We start from the raw sequence: 26,107 nt of genomic DNA on the forward strand, positions 1-26,107 counted from the left end.
CACCATCCTGTTATTTACGACGATGGTTGTAGATAGGTCTTTGTATCCCTATGCACCAACCACCCTAACTCCTCTAGGGGTGCTTTATCCCATTAGAAGAAAAGAGCGTATTGGGAAGCCCACATACCTATTAGATGGTCGACTGGTCCAGCCAAAATTTAGTTTTTGATTATTTTTGCAAGCATCCTCCAAATGTTATACATAGCAAAATAGTCCCAAAAGACAATAATAGCCACCTTAGATCAATACTATATAACAACTTCTGCCACAAATTTGCCCAGACAAAAAAGGCAATAGGCAAATGAATAAATCCATAAAATCAATCATATACTTTCCAAAAAAATATGTAACAAGGAAATCTCTCCAAAATGCCAGATACAAAGATTTTTGGTGCACACAGAACATTTGCTTCATCAAAAAAGACACTGCAATTTTATGTACATAGCGGTATGATCACAAATGTATTCAGTATGCCATAGTGGCGTGGCATGTATATTAGGCACGGAGTAAAGTGAAACTTTTTTACTGAAGAGCTATTCTCTTGTTGGGGATATGGCGGTGGGGTTTTTTTCCCCTCTTTTTTTCTAGATATCTGCAATTAGATTTTAACGAGTGCGGATGTTTTGATCATGTGGCATATGATATTTAATTATTTTTTATTGCCTTTATACTGAATACATTTGTGATCATACCGCTATGTACATAAAATAGCAGTGTCTTTTTTTGATGTAGCAAATGTTCTCTGTGCACCAAAAAACTTTGTATCTGACATTTTGGAGAAATTTCCTTGTTACATATTTTTTGAAAGTATGTAAATGATTGATTTTATGGATTTATTCATTTGCCTATTGCCTTTTTGTCTGCACAAATTTGTGGCAGAATTTGTTATATAATATCCTCCAAATGTTAACTGGTATAAGTTCAGAACAGGACAATGTTTTTGCAGTATTTTTTTTGTTGATTTTCTGTTTGCAGACCTATTTTTTCTGTCTCACAAATTAAGCCCTCTACACCGATTGTCATATTCATACCTGTCACTGTCTTTAATTGACACAAATACACTAAGACCTATGGTATTTCATAGTAGCCTATAAAACGTGCATTTTTCATCATGGAAGGAAACTTTTGTATCCCCACAACATGTACTTAAGTATTAAAAAAAAACAGTCTTTGTATCCTGTTATACATTTAGGAATGTCGCATTTTTACCCCTAGGTGGGTTTAGCATTTAGCATTGGGTCGTGGAGCTTCTCCAGCAGTGTAGGAGTTAACTCTGACTCCTCATGCGTATATGTCATATACATTGGCCTTCTTACCCTTCATTGCATAGAAAGCCTTTTTTATCCCCCCCCCAGACTCTTAAGATCTCAATTGTGTGATTAATTTAGGAGCAGTGCAGAAGTCTGTGATCTCATTACAGGATTCTTTGATCAGATTTGGGTTTTTAAGTTCTCAAGTGTTTCCTTCTTCAAGCTTTGTGCATTTCTATTGGCCCCCGAGTTTCCGCTAATTCCTTTTTATTCGGACTCCCATGACAGCACCACGAGAGAGGGGATCCGCCCTATAGGAACAGGAAACCTACAGATACAAAAGGGCGGTACCTCTCCCACGCATCAGTTGGTTTCCTGTTCCTGAGGGGACGGGATCCTACAGAAGAATGGGATCCCAGGCCTGCCAGCCGACACCGGTAGCGAGGGGGTCTCCTACCTCGGCTTGGTTCGGATTTTCTGGAAGACGCCACGGTGGCCCAGGATGGGTGTCACGGCAGTGGCGTGGACAGCAGGGAGCGGCGTCCGGAGGATGGCCGTCTCCGGAATTAAGCCGCCGCCGGTAAGTATTCCCCCCCCGGGGATTCCCGGCTCCGGCGGTGCAGATAGGTTGCCAGCGCTGTGCAGGGGGCTGCGACCGGGCGCTGCTCCCGGGCGTCCCACAGGAGCTTCCGGCGTTTCCGGGGTAGCGGTGACGTCAGGGGGCGGGCGGAGGAGGCGCTTCCGGGTCAGCGCGCTACTGCGCATGCGCGGCGATCCCAAGATGGCGGCGCCCATCGGAAACACCGATGGCGCGCGGTGGGGCGCCAGCTGGGGTAGGGGGCTCCGTTAAGGGGGGGAGGGGCGCGGCATGGAAGCTGCTGACCGGAGGAGGGGTATTTAGGCGGGACCCGGGCAGAGTACCTTGCCTTGGCCACATTACTACATGCAGCAGTGTGCAGCAGCAGCAGTGGTGATGGAAAGCGATCGAGAGCAGCAGCGACAGAAGCAAGGGCAGCAGCGGCAAACATCACTGCCGCCCGCCCCTGGATGACCTTCGGCAGGTCAAACAGAAAAAGAAAGGGTCCCGTGACAGTAATGCGGGACGAAGTGACCAGTCCACTCGTAAAAGCTCCTCCAGGCAGACAGGAGCATCGGCTGAAAGAAATCCCCCTCGTTCTCCGGTACTTGATTGTGGCACTGGTAAGTGATCTTCGTGAAAGTTCACTCAGTGACGGGACCCCCCTTCTGTGTTTTTCTTTTTCTAGGGAAAAAAAGCTACAAATAAAAATAAACATAGGGAATGCGCACTCTGTGCATGCCCATTACCGGACGCATGCCTCAAAAGATTGTGCCCCCCCTGTATTCAGCAGACGGTGGCAGAAGAGTCGCCTGCAGTAGCGGCGAGTTTGAGAGACATTGTCAGGGTAGAAATGAGAGAAACCCTAAAGTCCTTGTCTCAGCCGCAAAGTCTAAGGGGCGAGGTCCCGGCGGAGTCTGATTCCTCGGCAGAGTGGAGAAAAAGCAGAGACTCCCAGGCTTCATCTCCCTCGTCCTCTTCAGGAGAAGAGGACTCGGGGCGATTTTGTCTGCCTCTTGACCGGGTAGACAAGCTGGTCAAAGCAGTCAGAGGGACAATGGAGGTAGAGGAGCCTAAGCCCCATTTATCCATGCAGGATGTCATGTTCGGTGGGCTGGAACAGAGGAAGCGGAGAGTCTTTCCGTTAAACCAAAAGATACAGGATCTGATCCACAGAGAGTGGAAAAGACCGGATAAAAGAGGGTCGCTACCACCAGCCCTCAAAAGGAGATACCCCTTCGATGATCCGGCAGTAAGTTCTTGGGACAAAGCCCCCAAATTAGACGCTGCCATTGCGAAGGCATCAAAAAAATCCTCACTCCCCTTTGAGGACATGGGATCCCTTAAAGATCCCTTAGACAGGAAAGCTGATACTTTCCTGAAAAACACCTGGGAGATGGCGGCCGGATCCTTAAGACCAGCAGTGGCTTCAACGTGCACGGCCAGGTCCATGATGGTCTGGTTGGACCAGTTGGAGTCACAACTAAAGCAGGGTACATCAAGACAAACAATTCTTGGGGCCCTACCGACCATCCAAGAGGGAGCAGCCTTCCTAGCAGATGCCTCAGCGGATGCAGTGAGAATGGCCGCCAGAGCAGCAGGTCTCTCCAACGCAGCTCGCAGAGCCCTGTGGCTAAAGTGCTGGCAGGGAGACATCCAGTCCAGAGCAAAGCTCTGTGCGATTCCATGTGAGGGCGAATACTTGTTTGGAACTGTCCTAGACGAGCTGCTTGAAAAGGCGGGGGACGACAAGAAAAAGTTCCCAAACCTTTCATCAGCGTCCTACCGTCGCCCATTTGGTAGAAGGAGATTTGGCCAGGGGAGAAGGCGCAACTCTTCGCCTGTTAGAGATCGACCCAGATGGGAAGACAGAAGGAGACGAGGTACGGGCTATATGTTTACACGCTCGTCAAGAGATCAAAAGAAACCAAATCAATGACTAGCGGTTCCCGTAGGGGGTAGACTGTCATCCTTCTTCCCGGCATGGTCGCAGATTACGAATAGTGACTGGGCGCGCAAGGTAATATCCACCGGGCTTAGGTTGGAATTTACCCAGATCCCGCGGGACACCTTTAAACTGACCCCCTTAAGATCTTCTCATCTTGAACAAGCGGCTTTAGAAGCGGAAGTCTTGAGCCTATGTCAGAAAAATGTTCTGGTAGAGGTCCCAGAGGCTGAAAGAGGAAGAGGGTTTTACTCTCCCCTGTTTCTAATCCAGAAACCTGATAACACATTCAGAACGATTATAAACCTTCGTTCCCTTAACGAATTTTTGATTAATCATAAATTCAAAATGGAGTCCATTAATACAACAATAAAAATATTGTTTAAAGGTTGTTTTATGGCAGTCATAGATTTGAAAGACGCGTACTATCACGTACCTATCCATACAGACTTCCAGCAGTTCCTGAGGGTGGCAGTTTCAGTAGAGGGCACAGTACGTCATTTTCAGTATAGAGCCCTTCCCTTTGGTCTCTCAGCAGCACCCAGGGTTTTTACAAAATTAGTGGCCGAAGTTATGGCTCACTTACGAGAGGTTGACGTCTTAATCATTCCATATTTAGACGATTTCTTGATTGTAGGAAAATCGGTGGGTCATTGTAAATCCCAGATAGAAAAAGCGAGATCCAGGTTAGAAAACCTAGGATGGATTTTAAACTACGAGAAATCCCGACTCCAGCCCTTAAAAATACAAAAAATTTTAGGATTGATACTAAATTCAGACACTCAGCGGTGCCTGCTACCACTAGATAAATTACAAAAGATACAGGAGCAGGTTCTTCGGGCAATGGATAATCCATCTATGACCCTCAGACAGGCCATGTCCCTGTTAGGTTCTCTAACTTCATGCATCCCAGCAGTAAGGTGGGCACAGTTCCATACCAGAACCCTTCAAAACGACGTCTTGATTAATAGCAGGGCCCTTGGAGGCTCCTTACAAGGTCGGATGTGTCTAAGCCCCTCAACTGTTACATCACTAAGATGGTGGCTTCAGAGCGAGAACCTAGCGTCAGGGGTGCCCTGGATAGCACAGATAACCCGTATTATAACCACAGACGCTAGTTCTTTTGGTTGGGGAGCCCATATGGGGGACATAGTGGTACAGGGCCAGTGGGATTCTAATTCTGAAATCTCATCCAACCAGAGAGAACTATTGGCGATAGAGCGAGCAGTCAAGAAACTCATTATCTACCTGCAGGGCCATCATGTGAGGATACACTCGGACAACCAGGTAGCGGTAGCATATGTCAACCACCAAGGTGGAACCCGCTCCAGCGCTCTGATGCAGATAACAGAACGGCTCCTCCAGATAGCAGAGAGAAATTGTCTATCTTTGACCGCGCTCCACATCAGCGGAAAGGACAATGTAAGAGCAGACTTTTTAAGCCGCAAGGCTCTAAGACAAGGAGAATGGGCTTTGAACAAAGACATTTACCGCCAGATTGTCCGCAGATGGGGCCAGCCAGAGGTAGACCTCTTTGCCACCAGAGAAAACAGAAAAGAAAGATTGTTCTGCTCTCTGAACCCCAGGGAAAATCCCCTGGCGGTGGATGCCCTACTGATAAGATGGGACTTTTCTCTGGCATACGCCTTCCCACCATTGAATCTTCTTCCCCTGGTAGTCAGGAAGATCAGAGAGGATCAGGCAAGAGTCATACTGATTGCCCCCTTTTGGCCCAGGAGGACCTGGTTCGCGTGGTTGAGGACCATGTCGGTAGGCGATCCCTGGGTACTACCGAACCTTCCGGATCTCCTCTACCAGGGGCCAGTCAGCCACCCACAAGTAGCGGGACTTCATTTGACGGCGTGGTATTTGAAAGGTCACTATTAAAAAATAGAGGGTTCTCCAGGAACTTAATTGACACCCTCCTAAGAAGCAGAAAATTAACCACCACTAATATTTATGCTAGGACCTGGAAACGCTTCCTATCCACCTTTCACTTTGACATCAGAGATGGAATTCCCACGAAACATATTCTGGAATTTCTCCAGAAAGGTTTCGAATTGGGTCTCTCCACAAGTACGCTAAAAGTACAGGTTTCAGCCTTAGGGGCCCTGTTTGCAGCTGATATTGCAAAAGATTATTGGGTAGCAAGGTTCATCAGAGCAGCGGCCAGATCGAGACCTATACACAAAGACAGATGCGTACCGTGGGACTTAAACTTAGTCCTTACAGCCATGACAGAAAGTCCGTTTGAACCTTTAGATTCCGCCTCACTAAAGATTATATCCCTTAAAACAGCATTCCTGGTAGCAATAACATCCGCACGTAGGGTGAGCGACATACAGGCACTTTCCAGATTGCCTCCTTACACAGAGTTCTTACAGGATAGAGTGATCCTAAGGCCAGATCCAGCATACCTTCCCAAGGTAGCAACACAATTCCACAGGACACAGGAGATAGTTCTGCCTTCCTTCCTCCCTAATCCAACCAACCCTAAAGAGCAGAAACTTCAGGCTTTAGATATTAGGCGGTGCTTACTGACATATTTATCAGCCACGGATCCTTGGAAGAAGGAGAACGCATTATTCCTATCCTTCCAAGGTTCCAGAAAAGGATACAGAGTATCAAATCGCACATTAGCAAGGTGGATTAGGGAGGCTATCTCTCTTGCCTACACAGCAGGTGGCGGTCCGGCTCCACAGAACCTGAGGGCACATTCCACTCGGGCCATGGCATCATCCTGGGCAGAGAGATCTGGAGTATCAATTGATCAAATATGTAAGGCGGCCACCTGGTCATCTCCTTCCACCTTTTTTAACCACTATCGGTTAGACATGGGTGCCTCCTCAGACCTCACCTTCGGGCTAAGGGTGCTGCAGGCTGTAGTCCCTCCCTAAGTTAGTTTACATCTCTGTAATTCTCTCGTGGTGCTGTCATGGGAGTCCGAATAAAGTATTAAGTTACGTACCGGTAACGGTATTTTTCGGAAGCCCATGACAGCACCCTTAGTTCCCTCCCTTGTTCACATATAGGGGTGCACTCCTTAGAAGTTTGTTCATAGAATCACCTTATGTGGGAGATGGTATGAAATAATTCTGTTAAATAGGGTAGATAGGTTGTATATATCATATGTTGTGTACTAACCATGGTAGCCTCTCAAGCTCTGTAATCCAACTGATGCGTGGGAGAGGTACCGCCCTTTTGTATCTGTAGGTTTCCTGTTCCTATAGGGCGGATCCCCTCTCTCGTGGTGCTGTCATGGGCTTCCGAAAAATACCGTTACCGGTACGTAACTTAATACTATTCAGTGTACTAGCAACGGAGACCACTACTCGTGCAGTCCAGGCTGGTGGAGGGGCGCACAGCTCAGATCTACGATTTACGGTAGTGAATCGTAGAAAATAAGTGTGGTGTCTTGGTATCATGTTTTACATTAGGGTACATTAGGGTATTTTAGGGTTTTTTCACAGGTTTACGTTTTTGCCGCAGGAAAAAACCTTCCCAGCAAAGTGAATGAAATTAGTGAAAGCTCACGCACATGCTGCTTATATTTTCTTTGCAGATTTGAACCTTTTAAAGATTTTTGTTGTTTTTTTTTTTTTTTTCAAATCTTCAACTTGTTTGCCATATTTTTCACCCCAAAAAATGGTGGTAAAAAAAATCTGCCTTATTTTAAGCGGCGTTTTTTTCTGCCAACTCTCTGGGTTTTACAGCAGAAAACTCTGTAAATGCTGAACATGTGCACATAAATTGGATTCTTGAATTGTATCTACGCAAAACCCGTAATCTCTGCATTAAAGAGGGTTTCCATGTCTGTCGGATATAACAAGATTTGGGCCAAATTTTTCCTCCACGATTAAGAAATTGTATCTCATCGCCAGGGCTGTGGAGTCGGTAAGCCAAACCTCCGACTCCTCAATTTCCATGACTCCCGACTCCACCAAATTGGCTCCGATTCCACGACTCCGACTCAGACTCCACAGCCCTGCTCATCGCTCTTTTTTTTTTTTCAGTCTACTGATGGAAAGAAAAAAGTGCAAATAACTTTTTCACCTGGTTTAAATGCCGTTTTAGTTTTCTGGATCTAGTGTTGCTTTTCATTTGTACTGTATTTTTCTTTCTGAGATATAGCTCCGTTTTTTTCCCTGTATGTAAATCTAGTCTTGTTAGCCAAGTGAGGAGTGGTCCTCTGCTCTTCCCTATGGGTGATTTTTGAGGACCTCACCCAGTTCTTTAAAAAGATAAGATTTTTAGGCTGGGATGAAGGATCCAATGGAGAGGGACCGGAACAAAAAGATAATAAAATTAAAAAAATGTAAAAAAAAGCAGATTCAGGAGAACATACGGAAGACTTTTAAACCAGGAGAAATTACATACCGTATTTAAAGGTTTCCCAGTACTCCACAACCCCATCTTAATTGATCCAAGACCCCAAATAAAGTGAAAACTGTGTATGCTCTCCTCTCGCAGCATCCACCGTACCAGCGATGGTCTGTACCGATGTTCCTGGAGTTGTGATGTGACATCTTTTTTGGCCTTCATTTAATTGTCATGACCACGCGCACTTTCTATGAGCCTGTATACCTATCTTCTTGGTTTTCCTGGAGGGCCAAATAGACATCGCTTTTTTTTTTTCTTCTGCAATCTATTTCAGCTTCTGGAGGGGTCTCCACATTCTGACCACTTCTCAAACACACAAAGCAAATGGTCGGGATTGTCCAAGTGGCATTCATTTAAAATTAGTAGCAAGTTTCTTCTGTGTTTTAATGCACCTCCTTTGTTAAAATATATTTTCTTCTCTGACATAGTACCAATAGAGGTAGCAAAGTAGCGTGCTCAGCTATTTTTGGAACCTTCTATAAAAGTGAATAGAGATGGCCACGCATGTGTGACAACCACTCCGTTTAGAAGCAGGACAATGGCCACCACTCCGTTTCCCAACAGGATAAGATGGATTCAAGTCCTCACGATATGTTGTTCCTAGAGGAGGAACCTGTATTTATCATTATTGTATTGTATGTATACACCTTTAACTGACGACCCTTTTACCCACCAAAACTAGTGCTTTCTCCTTAAATGGCCACGTAATAAAATGGCATCTGTGTCTTCTCTGCGCAACGCTGATCTGGCCCAGGCTGTGCTGACTTGGCTTTACCAACATCTGCTCTTATGCCACGTAAATCTTTTCTGTTTTCAATGTTGCTATTCTCTTAATAATCAGGTATTGTAACACATTTTGTTCTGTCCATTATTTCGGGTAAAATATATATTAATACCTGAGAGAATATTAAACTCTGAGCCGCCAGAAACCAATCCACAGGGAATGCTTTTTTTCCCCTTCAGCTGCTTGACCACAATGATATTCTATCATTTGATAAATACTTCGGATCAGATCCTTTTGATAAGGAGGCTCTTGAAAATGTTCTGCATGGTCACCCGCGACTGTAGCGGTTCAAAAGAACAATCCCCCTATTGCATATGAAATGAACCTTGGTATAATTGAATGGACTTCGTCATTTTGCAACTTTTTTTTTTTTTTTTTTTTTTTAGGGGGGACGTCTTTATGGTCAAAGAAAAAGTCCTTGCTGTAGTGCTTACTGGTACTTTGCAGAAGTTGCAAAGTTTTTAGAGTTGACCAAGGGATAAAGTGGCGGCAGGGAAAATGCCTTCTGAGGCAGATGCTTTTAAAGGTCAGAAATAATGAATTTCTTGAATTGCCACTGCTCTCCGATGGCTACAATGACTGTGAGACAGTGGCAGGAGCTGTCCCTTGTGTTTTGCGGAGGTCTTTTTTTTTTTTGGGGTCCTTTCACTCTGCAAAGCTGCTTAAGCGCACTTAAGCGCATTAGCATGTGGATGCTAGGAGAGCATATTGACCCTCATTTGGAAAGTTTAAATGAGTGAAAGATGGAGCGATTTGTTAGGGCTTTACAAACCAGCTTTAGAAAGCGTCCGGTTTGCCCCTCTGGCTTGTCCGAATGCTTGTTCTAATCTTGTGTGCTGTTTAAAGGCGACCAGACTGATTTGTGACACATAAGTCCAAAGGCCTTCTTTTTTTAGGCTTGACCCGATTAGCTAATCTGTGCTTTGAATTTCAATGCCTGGTATCAGAGAAGAACGCTCTTGGGAAACCACTCGCATGTGAATCCCGGCATTTGAAAGTGTAAGCCGGCACAGATGGTTCAGAAAAATGGGAAGTGCAAAATTTTACATTGATTTTTTTTTTTTTATTTATACATAAGACTGAAAGAAACCTACTTTATACCACAGGCCAATGCCCTCAGGGCTTTCTACCTATTTTCTTTCCGCTATGTAATCCAGTCATTTGGTGGCAAAGGTAATTAATTCAGCAAAACATTTTAATCACAAGTTAATAAAATACTGGTAATACTACAAGTGAAGCGGTAATTTTTGGAGCAGGGCCAGAACACCCAAGTTTTTTGTATCTGTCTATATGTGCGTGTGAAATGCAGAAACCACCTTGTAATGTGTGATGTACAAAATAAGGTACATGTTTTGTATAATTGTGCACTTATTATGGGTGCGATCCGGTAGCCTCAAGTAACTGCACCCTGAACTTAAAAAAAACCAAAAGATATTCAGTATAATGTCAAAATTTGGTATTTTGGAATATTTTAATCGTAAGATCTGCTTAAACTCTGTGATTAGCTACAGGGGTGATGCACACTATCGACATGCATTAAAAAAAACCAGATCAGTGCAGCAGGGTGTGGTGCAGTCAAAAAAACGAGATCTGAGCAGCAGGGAGTGTGCGCAGCCAAAAAAAAGTGATCTGAGCAGCAGGGAGTGGGCCAGGTAAAAAAAAGGGTTCTGAGCAGCAGGGAGTGTGTGCAGGCAAAAAAAGAGATCTGAGCAGCAGGGAGTGGGCCAGGTAAAAAAAAAAAAGGGTTCTGAGCAGCAGGGAGTGGGCGCAGCTGAAAAAAAACTAATTCTGAGCAGCAGGGAGTGGGGTAGCCAAAAAAAACCGAGGTCTGATCAGCAGGGAGTGTGCGCAGCAAAAAAAACGAGATCTGAGCAGCAGGGAGTGTGCGCAGCCAAAAACCGAGATCTAAGCAGCAGGGAGTGTGCGCAGCCAAAAAAACGAGATCTGGGCAGCAGGGAGTGGGCCAGGTAAAAAAAAACTAAATCTGAGCAGCAGGGAGTGGTGTAGCCAAAAAAAAACGAGGTCTGAGCAGCAGGGAGTGGGCGCAGCCAACAAAAACGAGATCTGAGCAGCAAGGACTAAGCGCAGCCAAAAAAAACCAAGATCTGAGCAGCAGGGAACCGGCATAGCCAAACAAAATTGAGATCTGAGCAGCAGGGAGGCGGTGCTAGATTCAGGAAGGTGAGTACCTGCTCAGTTTGATATTTGAGTGTTTGGTATCAACTTTCCTGAAAGTGGAAAACCCCTTTTAAGCCTAAGGCTATGTGCACACGCTGCGGATTAACCTGCGGATTTGTATCTTCGGATCCGCAGGTAAAATGACCTGCGGATTGGCCAGCGGTTTTCCCCTGCGGTTTGACACCTGGACAATGGTATAGGTGGCAAACTGCCGCAGAATCCGCAGAAAGAATTGCCATGTCAATTCTTTCTGCGGATTCAAAACCGCAGCTTTTCTGCGGTGAAAATCCGCAGCATGTGCACAGCAGATTGTAAATCACATAGACTTATATCATCTGCAGAACTGTTGCAGATCCGCAGAGGCCAAATCCGCAGCAGAATCCGCAGCGTGTGCACAGACCCTAAGATGATATCAGAAATGCTGCTAAAATTATAAGAGAAAAAACTGATTGTAATTTTGTTGAAATTGCAACTGTTACCATGGCATTTAGTTTTACACATGTCAGATGAGTGGTGGATAATTGTGAGCTTTGTGTAAGTACAGCAGTAATTACAAAGTGTAATTGGTTGTCTTTTTTAGTATTACAATATTACTGTATTGAATTTATGCTAAAACTACTTTCTTTCAGACACTTTGTGCAAAAACTACAATGCAGACAGTCCATGGAACGGACAGCAGCACCGTAGACAAGTTGGTTTTCCGAGAATCGGAGAATGATCGCAAGGTTTGTCAATCTGTTTATTAAAGTTGCTCGTGTTCTTACTTTCAGGCAGTAGTTGCACTTTACTAACGTTAAAAAAATTCAGGTTAATTTCTTTTTGTTTGCTTTGTCTGCACTAAACCTGGAGACACGACCATAAAGATGAAAATATAGAGTTTTACAAATTAAATCACAAAAAATAATTATTTTAAGTCCTCTAATAAAAATCTGGAATTTATTCATCTTTATGGTAGGGTATAATTTCAGGTTTTGTGCAGGTCACATACTGTCCGGGTTTGCTATCACTAACTATTTGGGATTATTAGGACAAAGATAATTACAGCCCTTCCCCAAACTTGTAGATCTTGTTTGTTGTTTTTTTTTTTTTTTTATGGTCCAAATCGATAAGTCTGCCCTCATTTTGTGTGACTGTACACTTGAGTATCCCCCCAGTGCACGCACTGCTTTGGAGGATTCACTGGTTTGTGACCCGGGACTGGAGGATATGTATGAGATATACATACTCCTGGGCCCTGGGCGCAGCCTCACACTTGTATGGAGCGAGGCCGCTCCCACTGTCCGGCTGCATCACTAGACAGGGCGCGGCCTTGCTCTGGGCTGCGCCCAGTGCCCAGGAGTATGTATATCTCATACATATCCTCCGATCCCGGGTCAGAAAAACAGCGAATCCCAGTGCGTGTGTTGGGGGATTCATAAGGCTTATCGATTTAGACCAGACAACCGCTTTAAGCCTTCTCATTTGAGTTGTATTGTAAAGTTTTGAGTGGAAAATGCCAAAAGAAGGGACATCTCACTACTTTTAATTGGGTGGAATCTTTAGAAATATGAAACATTAAAAGACGTTCAAAAGCCTGAACATATGACCATTAAGTCATTTTTACATCCAAATTAATTGGACCATTCTTTTGATCCTTACATTTGCACTTTTTCCCCCCATTGTTTTTGAGTGGACCTGCTCAAAATAAAAAAAAAAAAATAGCAGAAAGATATGCAGTGTGAACATACCCTTCAGCTGCATGTAATTAGTATGGTCATGTGTAATTTTGCGTGTTTTCATGGCTAGAACATAGAACAATTATAGTCTCTGAAGTTGTTCATATGCCTGTGTTTTTTTTTGTTTTTTTGGGGGGAAGGGGAATTTGGTTGATCCATTGTCCGCAAAAAAAAACTTTTTTTTTTTTTTTTATCCAATGTTCCTATCAAAATCGTCTATTAAAGTGAATGGGTCACTAAAAAAAGGATCGTTCTCAGATACCATCCATCCAAGTACTGTCTGTTTTTTAACTACCTACGGTTAGGAATTGATTTTATGTGTGAGAACACTGGATTACGCACTGATGGCAAAAATGGATGAAAATTGGACCCAGCAGACTGTTGAAAAATGGCCTGTTTTCACAAAAGCGCATACACAAAAAGTCTTCTGTCTGAGGTTTAATGCCATTTTTAGTGTTTTTTAAGAGGAAAGCATGTACAGCGCATCATAACAGGAAAAGTTTTTGCATTTTAGCAACTTTAGACGTTTATGTGGTGCGAGTGGTGCGTCCTCTAGAGAGGGATCTGTGTGATCATGTGTAGGACCATGCTCTCTAACAATATTCTCTATTTTCTTTCCGGTTTCTTCCAGGTCGTTCTACAAATAGAAAAGAAATTATTTGATTATTTTAATCAAGAAGTTTTTAGAGATAACAATGGCACTGCGGTGAGTCGGGATTTGTTTAAACTTTGTAACGTCCTTTTCACTTCTGCTTGCTGTCAATGATTGACAATATTATTGTTTGCATCTTGGGGCTGAAAGCCTGTCCTCACCCTGCCCAACTTCATGATTTTACTGTGATTTTTCAAGCAAAGTCCATTCTTTAAATGTTACATAAATGCCACAGAGATTTCAGGGATTTCTGCTTCTCCAAGGTTAGTAGGGAAAATCCCATAAGTATAAAAGTCTGTTTATAAAAATCCTAATCACAATGTGTATATGTGACACAGTAATTGTGATTTTACATAGAAGTAGTTCTAAGAACATTTCCTAGTAAAAAAGATTTGCTTATACCAGAATGCAGAATCTGAACCCAACCTGACAGATGCACGGCTTGCCCCCAAAACGCCCCCCCCCCCAAACCGCTTGATCTTGAAACTAGCAATAAATGTTTCAGAAAGAAGACTTCATAGCAGAACTTTATTCGGAGCTTCACTCAGAGCCAGAATGTTGGTACAGTTTGGTATAGGAAATTTCCCACATTGTTTGCACCAAAAACTGCCGCACACGACTTGTGCTCCATTAATTATATATTTGTTTCACAATTCTTGCTGCTTTGTAAGCAGTGGCCTAGAAGGAAAGCATATGTTGCTTTGTGGAAAAATCTGTGGACTCAAAATGCAACAATGTGAAATAATTTTACAAAATTTTGGTGCAAAATGTAGGCATGCTCATGTGCTAACCGAGTGTCTTCGGCGTGCTCGAATAATATGTTCGGGTCCCTATCCCTGCATGTCTCGTGGCTGTTCAACAGCTGCAACACATGCATGGATTGTCAAACACACAGGCTCTCTCCATGCATGTGTTGTGACTGTCACACAGCCGTGACAAATGCAGCTACGGCACCAAACAGCTGATTATCGGGAGCGTTCCAGGTATCCGGGTTCCCGATGCAGCTATTCGGATAAAGAGTTATCTGAAGCTATTTGCTCATCCCTAGTAATTATGTGACTACAGAAAATGCAGAGAGGCCTGTGATCCCATAACTGCAGATGACCACCTCTTAGTTGTGATGCAAAGTTTAAAATGATATTTCAAGCGTCAAGGATAATCACCTTTTCACGGGATAGTTGATGACTGTTAAAACTGAGTTGGTCCCCCTGCGAAGACTTCCACCAATGACCCAAACTGTGAACTTGCGTCCCCATTTTCTCATTATGCTTTCTTCTTTCCAGTAGACCAGTAGACCACAGCCATGAGGCGCCTCCCCTGCATGCACCCTGCCGCATTATTGACCGCTTATGGCCACTACCTCTTCTGCGGGCACTTCACCTCTTTGTTGACTGTTTAAGACAGACCTGGACAAAGTGCGGCCCGTGAGCCACATCCGGCCCTCTGGGTGTCTCAGTCCAGCCCACGGACGGAGACAGCCATGGGGCTGGAAACCTGACGTCAGCGGGCTGCACCGTGCCCGCCCGCTCGCTGTCTCCATCTGTGCTGACTGCGTTAGTGGAGGAGGGGCCTCCAGCCACTTCCTCCACCAATCAGCATGTGAAACAGCTGACGCGATGACATCATGTGTACTGCGAAGAGTCAACGCACCGGAGACACCGAGACAGGAGCAGAAGCAGAGCGCCGGGGAACGAGACCGAGGTGAGTATGTGATGTTCGTTTTTTTTCATGTGTATGAGATGTTTGCCTGGGCATGGGGAGGCTATGGGGGTGTTATGCAGAACATGGGGATGCTATGGGGGCGTCGTGCAGAACACAAGTAGGCTATGGGGGCGTCGTGCAGCACATGGGGATGCTATGAGGGTGACATGCTGCACACGGGGAGGCAATGGGGGTGACATGCTGCTCAAGGGGAGGCAATGGGGGTGACAAGCTGCTCATGGGGAGGCTATGAGGGTGACATGCTGCGCATGGAGAGGCTATGGGGGTGACATGCTGCACATGGGGAGGCAATGGGGGTGACATGCTGCACATGGGGAGGCAATGGGGGTGACATGCTGCACATGGGGAGGCAATGGGGGTGACATGCTGCTCATGGGGAGGTTATGGGGGTGTCATGCTGCGCATGGCGAGGTTATGGGGGTGTCATGCTGCGCATGGGGAAGTTATGGGGGTGTCGTGCAGAACATGGGCAGGCTATGGGGGTGATATATTGCACATCAGGAGGCTGTGGGGATGACATGCAGTATATGGGGAGGCTGTGTGGGGCCTCATGGTGTTTATAGGGAGGCTGTGGGGGCCTCATGCAGTAAAAATAGGCAGGCTGAGTGGGGCTCATCTTGTATATGGGGAGGCTGTATGGGGCTGTATATGGAGAGGCGAGGCTGGTGGGGCTCATGCTGTATATGAGGAGTCTATGTGGGGCTCATGCTGTATATGAGGAGTCTATGTGGGGCTCTTGCTGTATATGTGGAGGCTGTGTGGGGCTCATGCAGTGTATATGGGGAGGCTGTATGGTGCTCATGCAGTGTATATAGGAAGGTTGTGTGGGGCTCATATGCTGTATCTGGGGGGAGGCTGTGTGGGGCTCATGCTGTATCTGGGGGGAGGCTGTGTGGGGCTCATGCTGTATCTGGGGGAGGCTGTGTGGGGCTCATGCTGTATCTGGGGGACGCTGTGTGGGGCTCATGCTGTATATGGGGGAGGCTGTGTGGGGCTCATGCTGTATATGTAGTATATAGGGAGGGGCTGTACTCTGTTTCAAATGATATATAGGGGTATGTCGGCATACTTAATTCTACGCAATATTAAGTGATACAATTAATATTATCAATCATATAATATATCGATATTAATATTGAGTAGAATTAATTTCAGCCTATTGGTTTGGCCCTCCACAACTGTCACGATCTCTCATGTGGCCCCTTGGGAAAATTAATTGCCCACCCTTGGTTTAAGGCATTAATGCTTTGCTCTATCAACTTCATGAGCATTTACAGTGAAAAAAGCATCAGGGGGCATATTCATCTGGCCACTCTATTTAGTGCCTCCTGGTTTCTGTCTTGTGACCAGGGGAAAACTGTTTGACACGTACACACACGAATCTAATGTTTTTGGAGACTGGAATACCCCTTTAATGCCAAGGTGGCAGCTACACTCTGCGCTTTTTACTTTTCAAACAAAATGCATTGTAACCAAAACAGAAAACAGGATCTATTTGAACTGTACGATATGAAACTACATCCCAAGTATTGAATGGAGAATAGAGCACCAACGTTGATTGTATGATCTTGCTTTATCCGAAAGCTGCAGGAGGAGCCAGAGCTTTTTCCAACAAGGCTGCATATAGATTCATGCCTCCAACATTAAGGCTCTTAAAAGGGTTTTCCCAAAATGGGCATCAATCATCTGTTCACAGGATGGGTAATTAATAACTGATCACTGGTCCCCCACTGATTACTAAGATATGGAGTCACCTGTTTTTCCTCAATGCACAATCACAATGAGTTTGAATTGAGCAGCTGGAGACCTTGTGTCTAGAGTTGAGCGACTTTGGTTGGATCGGGTTTCATGAAACAAAATTTGTTTCAAATGAAACTGGTCCGACTAGGGCAAAAAAAGTCGGAGTTTCGTCTGAAACCCGACCCCAATGCAAGTCAATGGGGAATAAAAGTCGGCATTGAGTGGATGAATGCCATCCGCTTAATGCCGACTTTTATTTCCCATTGACTTGCATTGTGGTCGGGTTTCGGACGAAACTCCGACTTTTTTTGCCCTAGTCGGACCAGTTTCATTTAAAACAAATTTTGTTTCATGAAACCCGATCCGACCAAAGTCGCTCAACTCTACTTGTGTCCAACATGAGAGCTGTACTTTGTCTAAGGGTGGACACATCATTGGTGTAACCTGTGTAACCGCACAAGGGCCCAAGAGGTAAGTTGGGAAATTTCCTCCTCCAAATCAGGTGGAATTGTACATTGATGAGCTTTTGGACTGAAAAGGGCCCAAATATTTTTCAGTGCCACAGACTTTGAATGGATCTAGACCACAAATGCTCAACCAACGCTCTATTCAAATGCCAACATACAGGAGTGGAACTATAGTAGGTGTAGGCATGGCCTGAAGGTTAGGGGGCATGAAAATTCTCTTTGGCCAATATAAAAAATGACCAATATTAGTAACAATCCCTCATAGTTGGTGACCCTGTCGGAGATATTGCATTGTGCAATCAAGTTTCGAGTTACACCACTTGGCTGTACCTTTGGGGGCTCTGGGAACACCGTTCTAGTGATCAATGAAGGTACTAGTAGCTTTTGACCTTTGTCACTTCTCCTATGGAGAAGTGATACATCTCCATCTTGAGAAAACTCCAATTAAACTGCTAGATTAGATTTACTATTTTACAGTCATTCTTTTTATGGGGAAACTTTTTATTATTCTGTTTGTATAATTTTATTCTTAATTTTATTTTAGTCTGAAATGAGATAAATGGGTCTACTACTTTCCCCCCCAAATGCGGCGCTGCTCATGGTGCCGCATCTAAGTTAACAGGGCTGCGCTGCAATGCCTGAGGCAGCCCATAAACAAGAGCGCACTATTTTTGGCATAAAGCCGTCCATTTTTCTGGTCCTATGTCCATTTTACTGGTCCTAGACAACCCTCTCTAGTTATCGATCTGTTTTCCATAAAGGGTTCAGCCTTAAGACCCCCATACAAAAGAGCGAAGGGTCGGCCAAACATTCATTCGGCTAAGGATTATCTCTCCCCCATACGTAGGAACGCTAGGATCGGCCAAGTATTCCTGTTCTCTGAGAGGTGCGCTGTTGGACTAATCTTGGGATGGCTTATCCCAAAAGGATCAGCTTCTGAAGTTCACCAGGCCAGATCTTTCTATCCTTGACATCTGACTTGGGAAAACTTGGGAGGCCCCGGTGCACATCAGATGGTTGCCTTATTCTGCCAAAATCATCAGGTTCGTCTGACTTTAGCTTACAGAAGTTGTCCGCTACTTGGACAACTCCTTGTAATACCCCACACTTGGCCCCGATAAAATAAAAAAAAGCTTATACTCACATCCTGTTCCAGCAGTGTCGGCACTCACTCTTCCAGGGGCTCCCGTGTGGTTGTTGTGACGCTGGCACCCAGTCAGCGCTGGCATCACTGTCCCCGCCTTGAGACAAATTGAACATGAAGAGGAAGTCTGGGATGTAGCCAATTTCTGACTTTCTCTTCATGTTCACTTTGTCCAAAGGCGGGGTCAGTGATGCCAGCGCTGGTTTGGCGCCAGAGTCACATGTCACAACAACCACACAAGAGCTCCTGGACCGTGAGTGCAGACACCATGGGTACGGCGCCTACACAGGAGGTGAGTATAGGCTTTTTTTATTTTATCTGGGCCAAGCATATGGGGTATGAGAAGGGGTTGTCCTTGTAGTGGACAACCCCTTTAATGTGTACGGAGGCCTTTAAGACTGTGCCGGCCTTACCTGCAAGATGCATAGCATATATCCTTAAGAAAAACAGCCGGAACCTCTTTTTTTTGTACTTGCAGAGAATCTTCCTATCCAGCCATAGAGGCAAGAAAAAGATAAATGATATAATGAGTCAGAGGAGATAATCTAATCTTCATGGTCTAGTTAAATACGCAGCACCATGATCGCTAAAAAACAAACTACCTATCTTAAAGGATGAATGTTCCTGGGCCGAATTCAACCCCAAAAAAATCCATTGCATCCTTCATCAAGCACTGGTCTTGTACCAGGCTGACAGAAATTTAATTCGAGCTGGCTCCTGAAAATAATTATTGTATTTTAAGAGTAGTAATCATTGGCTGGGACATGATTGAATGTGTCCATGGCTATTGACTTTTGCTATGATATATGGCTCGGTTTAGTCGATATTCCCATCGAAATTGTATAATTAATTATAAGTGGGGCTGTCAGGTCTGCAGGATGGAGTGCCCTGATGAGTATTTGGGAAGATTAAATTTTCCTTCGCTGCAGCGAGGCAAGACTTGGGAATTTTCTCCGCGCGCCGCTTGTTGGATAAAGATGTTTTTCTGTGTGTTTAGCAACTGCTTGAGCTCAAGATGCATTGATTTTCTAGCCTCTATTTATTTCTATCTGTGCAGCGTCTCTTCACTAATAGCGGAATTTGTGCAGATGTGACAAGACCTGACAAATATTTATTATCCACTAACTACTTTATCATTGTCCGTGGAGAGGGTTTTTTTTTTTATTATTTTATTTATATATTTATTTCGCCTCTCGTCTCTTTTCCCAGTGTAATTTAAGAGATAGATGTCCCTGATACATAAAATAGTTATCATACTTATAAGAAATCTGTAATAGATCACTTTTTTTTCTCTCTAAGCAGCAGAAATGAAATTTTAATTCTGAAAAAGCTTCAGACTTTGTAGTTTTTGATCTGTGCAGCCCATACCCAGCGGAAGCAGCTTTAGTATAATGCGTGTTTAATCTGCGTTTTTTTTTTATTTCTGAAGACCTGAGGGTAAATATTATACCCCAAAGTTATTAATAATTGATCTCCTAGTTTAGTCTTCAAATCTCCCAAATGAGGCGTCTGGATCTCTCTGTGTGTTTTATGTCGTAACTTAATAACTTTGAATGAAAGACGTAAACTGAATTCAAATTTTCATAAAGGGATAAATAAAATATATATTTTTTTTATTGCTTTTAAACCAATCTCAGGTACACGCAGGTAAGTTTGATTTTTGCTTTTAGAAGCGCGACTGCTTAAAGGGTTTATTCCGGTCATATAAAATCAGTGGTGTACCCTCGGTCTTCCATACGTGGGGGTCCGACTCTTGTGACAGCCACCGAATAGCCTATGACTCCCCAATGTCTATATACCTGAAGCAGCGCCATACTTTTAATAGTGGCTGTGCCTGGTATTGCAGCACAGTCCTATTGATTTGGATAAGACCCAGCTGCTCTTAGTTGCAATACCCAGCACGGCCACCCAAAAAAATATGGAGCCGTGACAGCGAAACAATGAAGGCACTGCTGCACTTCCCGAAATGGCAGACAGCTGATGATCCCCCCCCATCGGTCTTTTATCTGTGAGGCCCCGAAACGCCTCCTTAACATCACCTGTGTTAGCTGAAAGGTAAGTAAAACCTTGAGCCTATTCAGAATATGTTTGCGTATGCATTATCTGGGGCTCAAATGTTTTAGCTCAGAGTTACTCCAGGATATTCTATAATTTCCCCCCCCCCCCCCCCAAAAAAAACAAAACAAAAACCTTGCCTTTGACTTTGGAAAACCAGTGTGTGGACCCCATAACTTGCACAGGTTTTGAAGAATAACCATTGTTTTTATTTTTTTTCTTAAATTAATAATATACATTAAAATAAGAAACATTTTTATACCTCTTAAAACAGGAATCTGTTCTTTCTCCTCCTGGACTGATCATTTACGGTATTCTCAAAATTTCCAAATCCAGGGTAAAATGTATGTTCAGTAAATACAAATGTTCACATAGCGGAGATTAGAGGGGACATTTGGTGCTCATAAAGTTCTATGGAAAGTTGTAGAATTTCAGAAGAACTTGCAGCAGAAGGTCTGTCTATAGATCCTCCCTCCTCCATCAACCTGTCATCTCTTAGCTCAGTAATGGGGAAATTTTACCCATGAATTGAGAGTGAAAGCTCAGTCCAGGAGGTGAAAGAAGCAAATCTATCTTCATTTTGCAAAGTTTCTTATTTTCATATGTATTATTGATTAATGAAATAAAAATGTGTCGTCAGTCAGTCAGTGAAAAATAGACAGCACTCACGTGGCACCTGAGTGCTGTCTGACATTTTTTTTACGACACCTAAGACTTTCAATGCCAAGTTTGATGCGACATTCCAATCAACATCGGTCATGTCTGTGATTTTGCATGGACCATGCAGTCCACAACAAATCAGTCTATGGGGCTGCTCACATGTCCATCGTAGGTATTAGTGCTATCCATGACAAACACAGATCTCACTCATCATCAAAAACTGATGTGTACATGAGCCCAAAAGGAAACCGGTCAGGCCCCCTGTCCCTAGTAATCTGCACCCATGCCACCTTAATATAGTGCATGGGAATAGTTAGGGGACCTGACGGATTCCATTTAAGTAAATATATGGCAGCAGCTTTTGACATTTGATACTTGGGAAATCTGCCATGATGATCAGGCGGTCACTGAAAAGTTTTGTATTATACTTTTTTTTGTTTGTTTTTATGTCTGCTATTCAAACAAATTGCTGACTTTATAATACGTGGACAAACCCGGGTCTGACATGGAGGGGGAACGGCTCTTGCCTAGCAATCTTTACTTTGATTCGGAGAGGGTGGTCCGTGGCGTATGGATAGTGGTTGTCTTTATGAACCGATTGTCGTCTGTGCTATATATATAACGATTTAGGACCTTGTCCAGTGTATTTTTTTTGGACGCGTGAAAAAAAGAATGTAAATCGTTGTAGATTTTTGTAAAATAAAGGCCCCGATTCATTAAGACTTGGCATGCTGCGTGCCGGTCTTAAGGTAGGGGGAGAGCTGGAGTTAAAAGAACCAAATTTAAGAGGCACACGCCTGTGTAAGGAATTTGGCGCATCTTTCAAATGTTGTATGCCAGGAAGGGGCTGACGTAGATTTTTTTTTTTGTAATTTTTTCCAAAACTGTTATGGAAGTTCTGATGAATTGGGGGGAACACCCCTGGTCACACTCAAAAGGCATAAAAATGCATAAAATCACCCAAAAATTGCAACATTTCATGGAGTTTTACTCAAAAACCGCTTGATAAATCTGCCCCAAAATTAGAATTAAGCAAAGAATTGGCGACTGCAAACGATGGAGAACCCCTGAACTTGCATCCGGTATGTGCACACAATACTATGGGGCGAGACCGTGCGTGCAGCTAAACCAGAATCATCAGCAAGTAAAGGACGGTGGGTGCAGGCCTAAAAATGACCAGTCAGTAGCACTGGTGATCTGTAGCTCATCAAGTATCGGATTCTTCATTTAATGACAGTGTACTTGCATAGATTGCTTGGCACATTTACCAGTCTTGGTGGGAGAGGTCGTGTCGCAGGGTTTGCACTGACGTTGCCAGATTCTATTACGTTACTTCTGAAGTCCTTGATGTGGATGCAGAATAGGCATCGGAGTAAAAATGCATTTATCCGACGCGTATGTCACATAGTGTTTGCAACATAGAAGTTACTTATTGGGTTAATGCAGAGATGTATATACTAATTATCTCGGCAGGCCGCGGTGCCATCCTTATTTATGCTGACAGCTCTCGGTACTGTACATTAAACAACATTGCTTGCAAGACTCGGCAAAGGGTCAATTGAAGAACTGTCAGGGGGCAATTAGGAGCTTAGTTTGCCTGTCATGTTCAGCGAGAGCGGACTGATAGCTTTGTTCGGATCTGTGTTGTCAGATGTGGTGTAGCACATTTTAATAGCGGATTGCAGTCGTATTACTGATAAACAGTGCGGCGCTGCGGCGACATTATACAGATATCAACAAAGTAATATGAGCGATACTGCATATCAGCCCCGTATCTTATAGAATATCACTTTGTCCGTCAGGAGCAGATTATGGTTTGAAAATAAGACATCATTTGCATCCCAGTAATTATTTATTTTTTATAAGACCTAAACCGCCTCTGTCCCATCTTGTCTCATGCTCCAGAATCCTGATCTTTTTACTTGAGAGATCTTTCTGACTTTAAAAAAATGGGGTGTCCGACAGTAATATGTGTATATAAACATTTTTTTTTTAGCCACGGATTGATTAAAAGTAATACATTTTGGTATACTCCCCTTTCAGCGCCCTCTGCCCCCAACCCGGATCCAGCTCAGGACGCTCCGGAGGTCTCCATCTTGTTTGGTGGTGGTCAAGGTAAAGTGGATAAATCCAGCATCCTTAATTGAAAACAAAAAATTATTTGACCACTCTTAATATTTCAAAGATTAAAAAAATGCTTCTCGTATGCGCTTCAAGCCCTTAGTATTGGGGTCTGGCATGGGTTGAAATGCGTACGCCAAGTTTTTTTTTTTTAAAAAGTCTAAAATTTTAGCGTGATCAAATAAATGTTTCTGATGCTAGAATAATCCACTTTAATTTATTCATATCCTGGGAACCGGCCACTCCTTGTCCATGCACTGCACCCAACAAACTGCTTTTGTTACCTTGAAGTGAGAAGATGATGATTTTTGGTTTTCTATTTTGTTCTATTTTCCGGAGGTGGTGTTTGCTAGTGATGGGTGAACTGGAAAAATTTGGTGTCCGTACCGAACACCTGTTTGGGCACGGGTACTGAACACTGACTTTACCAGGAAGTCCTTGTTACTGTTCGGGTTCCGCCCCTCGAACACCATGTTTTTCTCGTAGTGTCATGTGCATGACAGCACACAAACACTTCCTTTGATCTGCGGTAAATTCATTACTGCCAGTCAGACACCTGCGGTTTACATACTTTCAAATGACAGCGTGAGCCCGCAGCTGTGATCGGAGGCAAGAAGTGTATCTCTGGTCATTGGTGTCAACTGATGGGACTATTGCTCCTATCAGCTGACACCTGCTGGTGCTAATAACAGCGAGAGCAGGTGGTGGCTGATGGGAGTATTCATCAGTCGGCGCCTGCACTCTAAATAATATTAAAAAAAAAAAACTGCATGGGTTCTCCTGTAGTTTTTTGATAACCAGCCAGGCAAAACTGTCAGTTGCGAGCTGCACCTCTCAGTTGTCAGCTTCAGCAAGGCTGGTTATCAAGAATAGAGGGGTCCCCACTAAAGTTGAGCAAATATGTTTGGAAATGATCACCAAATCTGAATTTGCCATATTGGTAGCCTATTTGTGCGAAATTTGTTTGATAATCAGTCCCGAACATTAATTATTAGTTCATTTCTACTCCCATTGACTCCAATGACGTTCGGCTGTGTTCGGTGAATATTGCAAATTCAATATTCGCCGCCGAACATAATCCGAACCAAATGTTGAAAAATTCACTGAACTCTAGTCCACACGCTGTTTTTTTTTTAAAAAAAATAAATAATGTAAAAACCGTCGTCGGGTCCCCCCTACATTTTTGACAACCAGCCAAGTTAAAATGGACAACTATGGACTGGTATTCTCAGGCTGGTAAGGTACTATGGACTTTAGTCATATTTACAATCTCCTTTAAAATATAAAACACAGAGGAAAAAATGGGGTTAGATCTTGTGAAACTTATCAGAAATATCATATCTAAATCTGTTATTTGGGACAGCAATAAAATGAAGTCTCATAGTAGATCTTCGGTTCTGTGTGCACTGTGGTTTTGTCATGTTTTTGTCGCCTTGTTTTTCTGCACAGATTTGTCACAAAACCTGAAGGATTTTCTATTGCTAGCAAAGTGAGTGAGAATCCTGAAGTCAAATGCATGTTGCTAATTTTTTCTTGGAGTGTTTAAAAACCTGCAGCATGTCAATTCTTTCAGTGTTTTTTTCTGCAGATTTCACCCATAGTTATGAGTGTGGGAAAATCTGAACCAAACATGCAAGTAAAAAAAAGTCAAATTTTTACTGGCAAGAGATGCAAAAACGTTGTGCCAAATACTGACAAGGAGTATCCGGGACTTTACAAAAAAAAATTGTACCTAATCACTAACAGGCAGATAATTGCAAATTGCCTGCCTGTTGTGCCCCGCTCCTGCCGGAGATTCAGCTGCCTCTGCTGACGCGACAGGGTGAAACTTCAGAGGTTATTCTGATTGACGTTCATCTCCCTCAAGTAGCAGGGTCCGGCTGTCAATCAGAATGACCTCGGAAGTCCTGCCAGGGCGAACCAGAAAAGAGGCCTCCGTTGTGTAGACGTGACCTCAGCAGAGGCTTCTGCATCCCCGACAGGAGCGTATGTGACCGCAGTGTGCTGGGGAGAATGGCGCCGAGCACAACAGGCATGTAAGTTGCAATTACCTGCCTGTTACAGCTTAGGTACATTTTTTGTTAAGTTCCAGATATACCCTTTAGGCCGGGATCACACATGCGAGAAACTTGGCCGAGTCTCGCATGTTAATACCCCGGCGCTGCCGACTACAATCAGGAGTGGAGCGTGCGGTGGCATAGAAATACATGCAGCCGCACGGTCCACTCCTGAGTGTCTGCGGCAGTGCCGGGTATTAACATGCGAGACTCGGCCGTGTTTCTCACATGTGTGATCCCGGCCTTAAAATGTGAACATACACTATAGAGACAAGCAGAGTATCACAGGGGAAGGGAAGCCATAATGTTGTAAAACAGTCACTTGAAGGCAATATTAAAGAAGCTGAAGCAAAATATCATAGTCTTAGTTATATTTGTGGCATACGGCATTTTTAGCTAAGCTGTATTCCCCATTACACTGTGTTCCAAATTATTATGCAAATGATATTGTTCTCTGATTTTCCTAAATAGTCGGTACAAATGACAGTCAGTCTAATAAAAGTCATCACCGGTTAGAGTATACATCAAATTTTATTGAAGAAACCTCCCAATAATAACAGTATAATCTCCAAAATGAATAAAACCTCAAAATGCACTGTTCCAAATTATTAGGCACAGTAGAATTTCTAAACATTTGATCTGTTTTAAAGAACTGAAAAT

General features: G+C 43.8%; 1 protein-coding gene across 5 annotated transcripts in view; it reads left to right on the forward strand.

The window, feature by feature from the left end:
- The window catches only part of INPP5A (inositol polyphosphate-5-phosphatase A), a 485,401-nt gene that overhangs the window by 401,325 nt on the left and 57,969 nt on the right, over window positions 1-26,107 (forward strand). For all 5 annotated transcript variants that reach the window (XM_073546403.1, XM_073546401.1, XM_073546399.1 and 2 more), the window contains 2 exons: window positions 11,744-11,839; window positions 13,461-13,535. In XM_073546403.1, the coding sequence (XP_073402504.1) occupies window positions 11,744-11,839; window positions 13,461-13,535 (171 nt within the window). The remainder of the gene's footprint in view (window positions 1-11,743; window positions 11,840-13,460; window positions 13,536-26,107) is intronic.

The sequence above is a fragment of the Dendrobates tinctorius genome, unplaced genomic scaffold (assembly GCF_039654945.1).
Source record: "Dendrobates tinctorius isolate UK_male_01 unplaced genomic scaffold, ASM3965494v1 ptg000147l, whole genome shotgun sequence".
In the NCBI taxonomy this organism is placed as follows: Eukaryota; Metazoa; Chordata; class Amphibia; order Anura; family Dendrobatidae; genus Dendrobates; species Dendrobates tinctorius.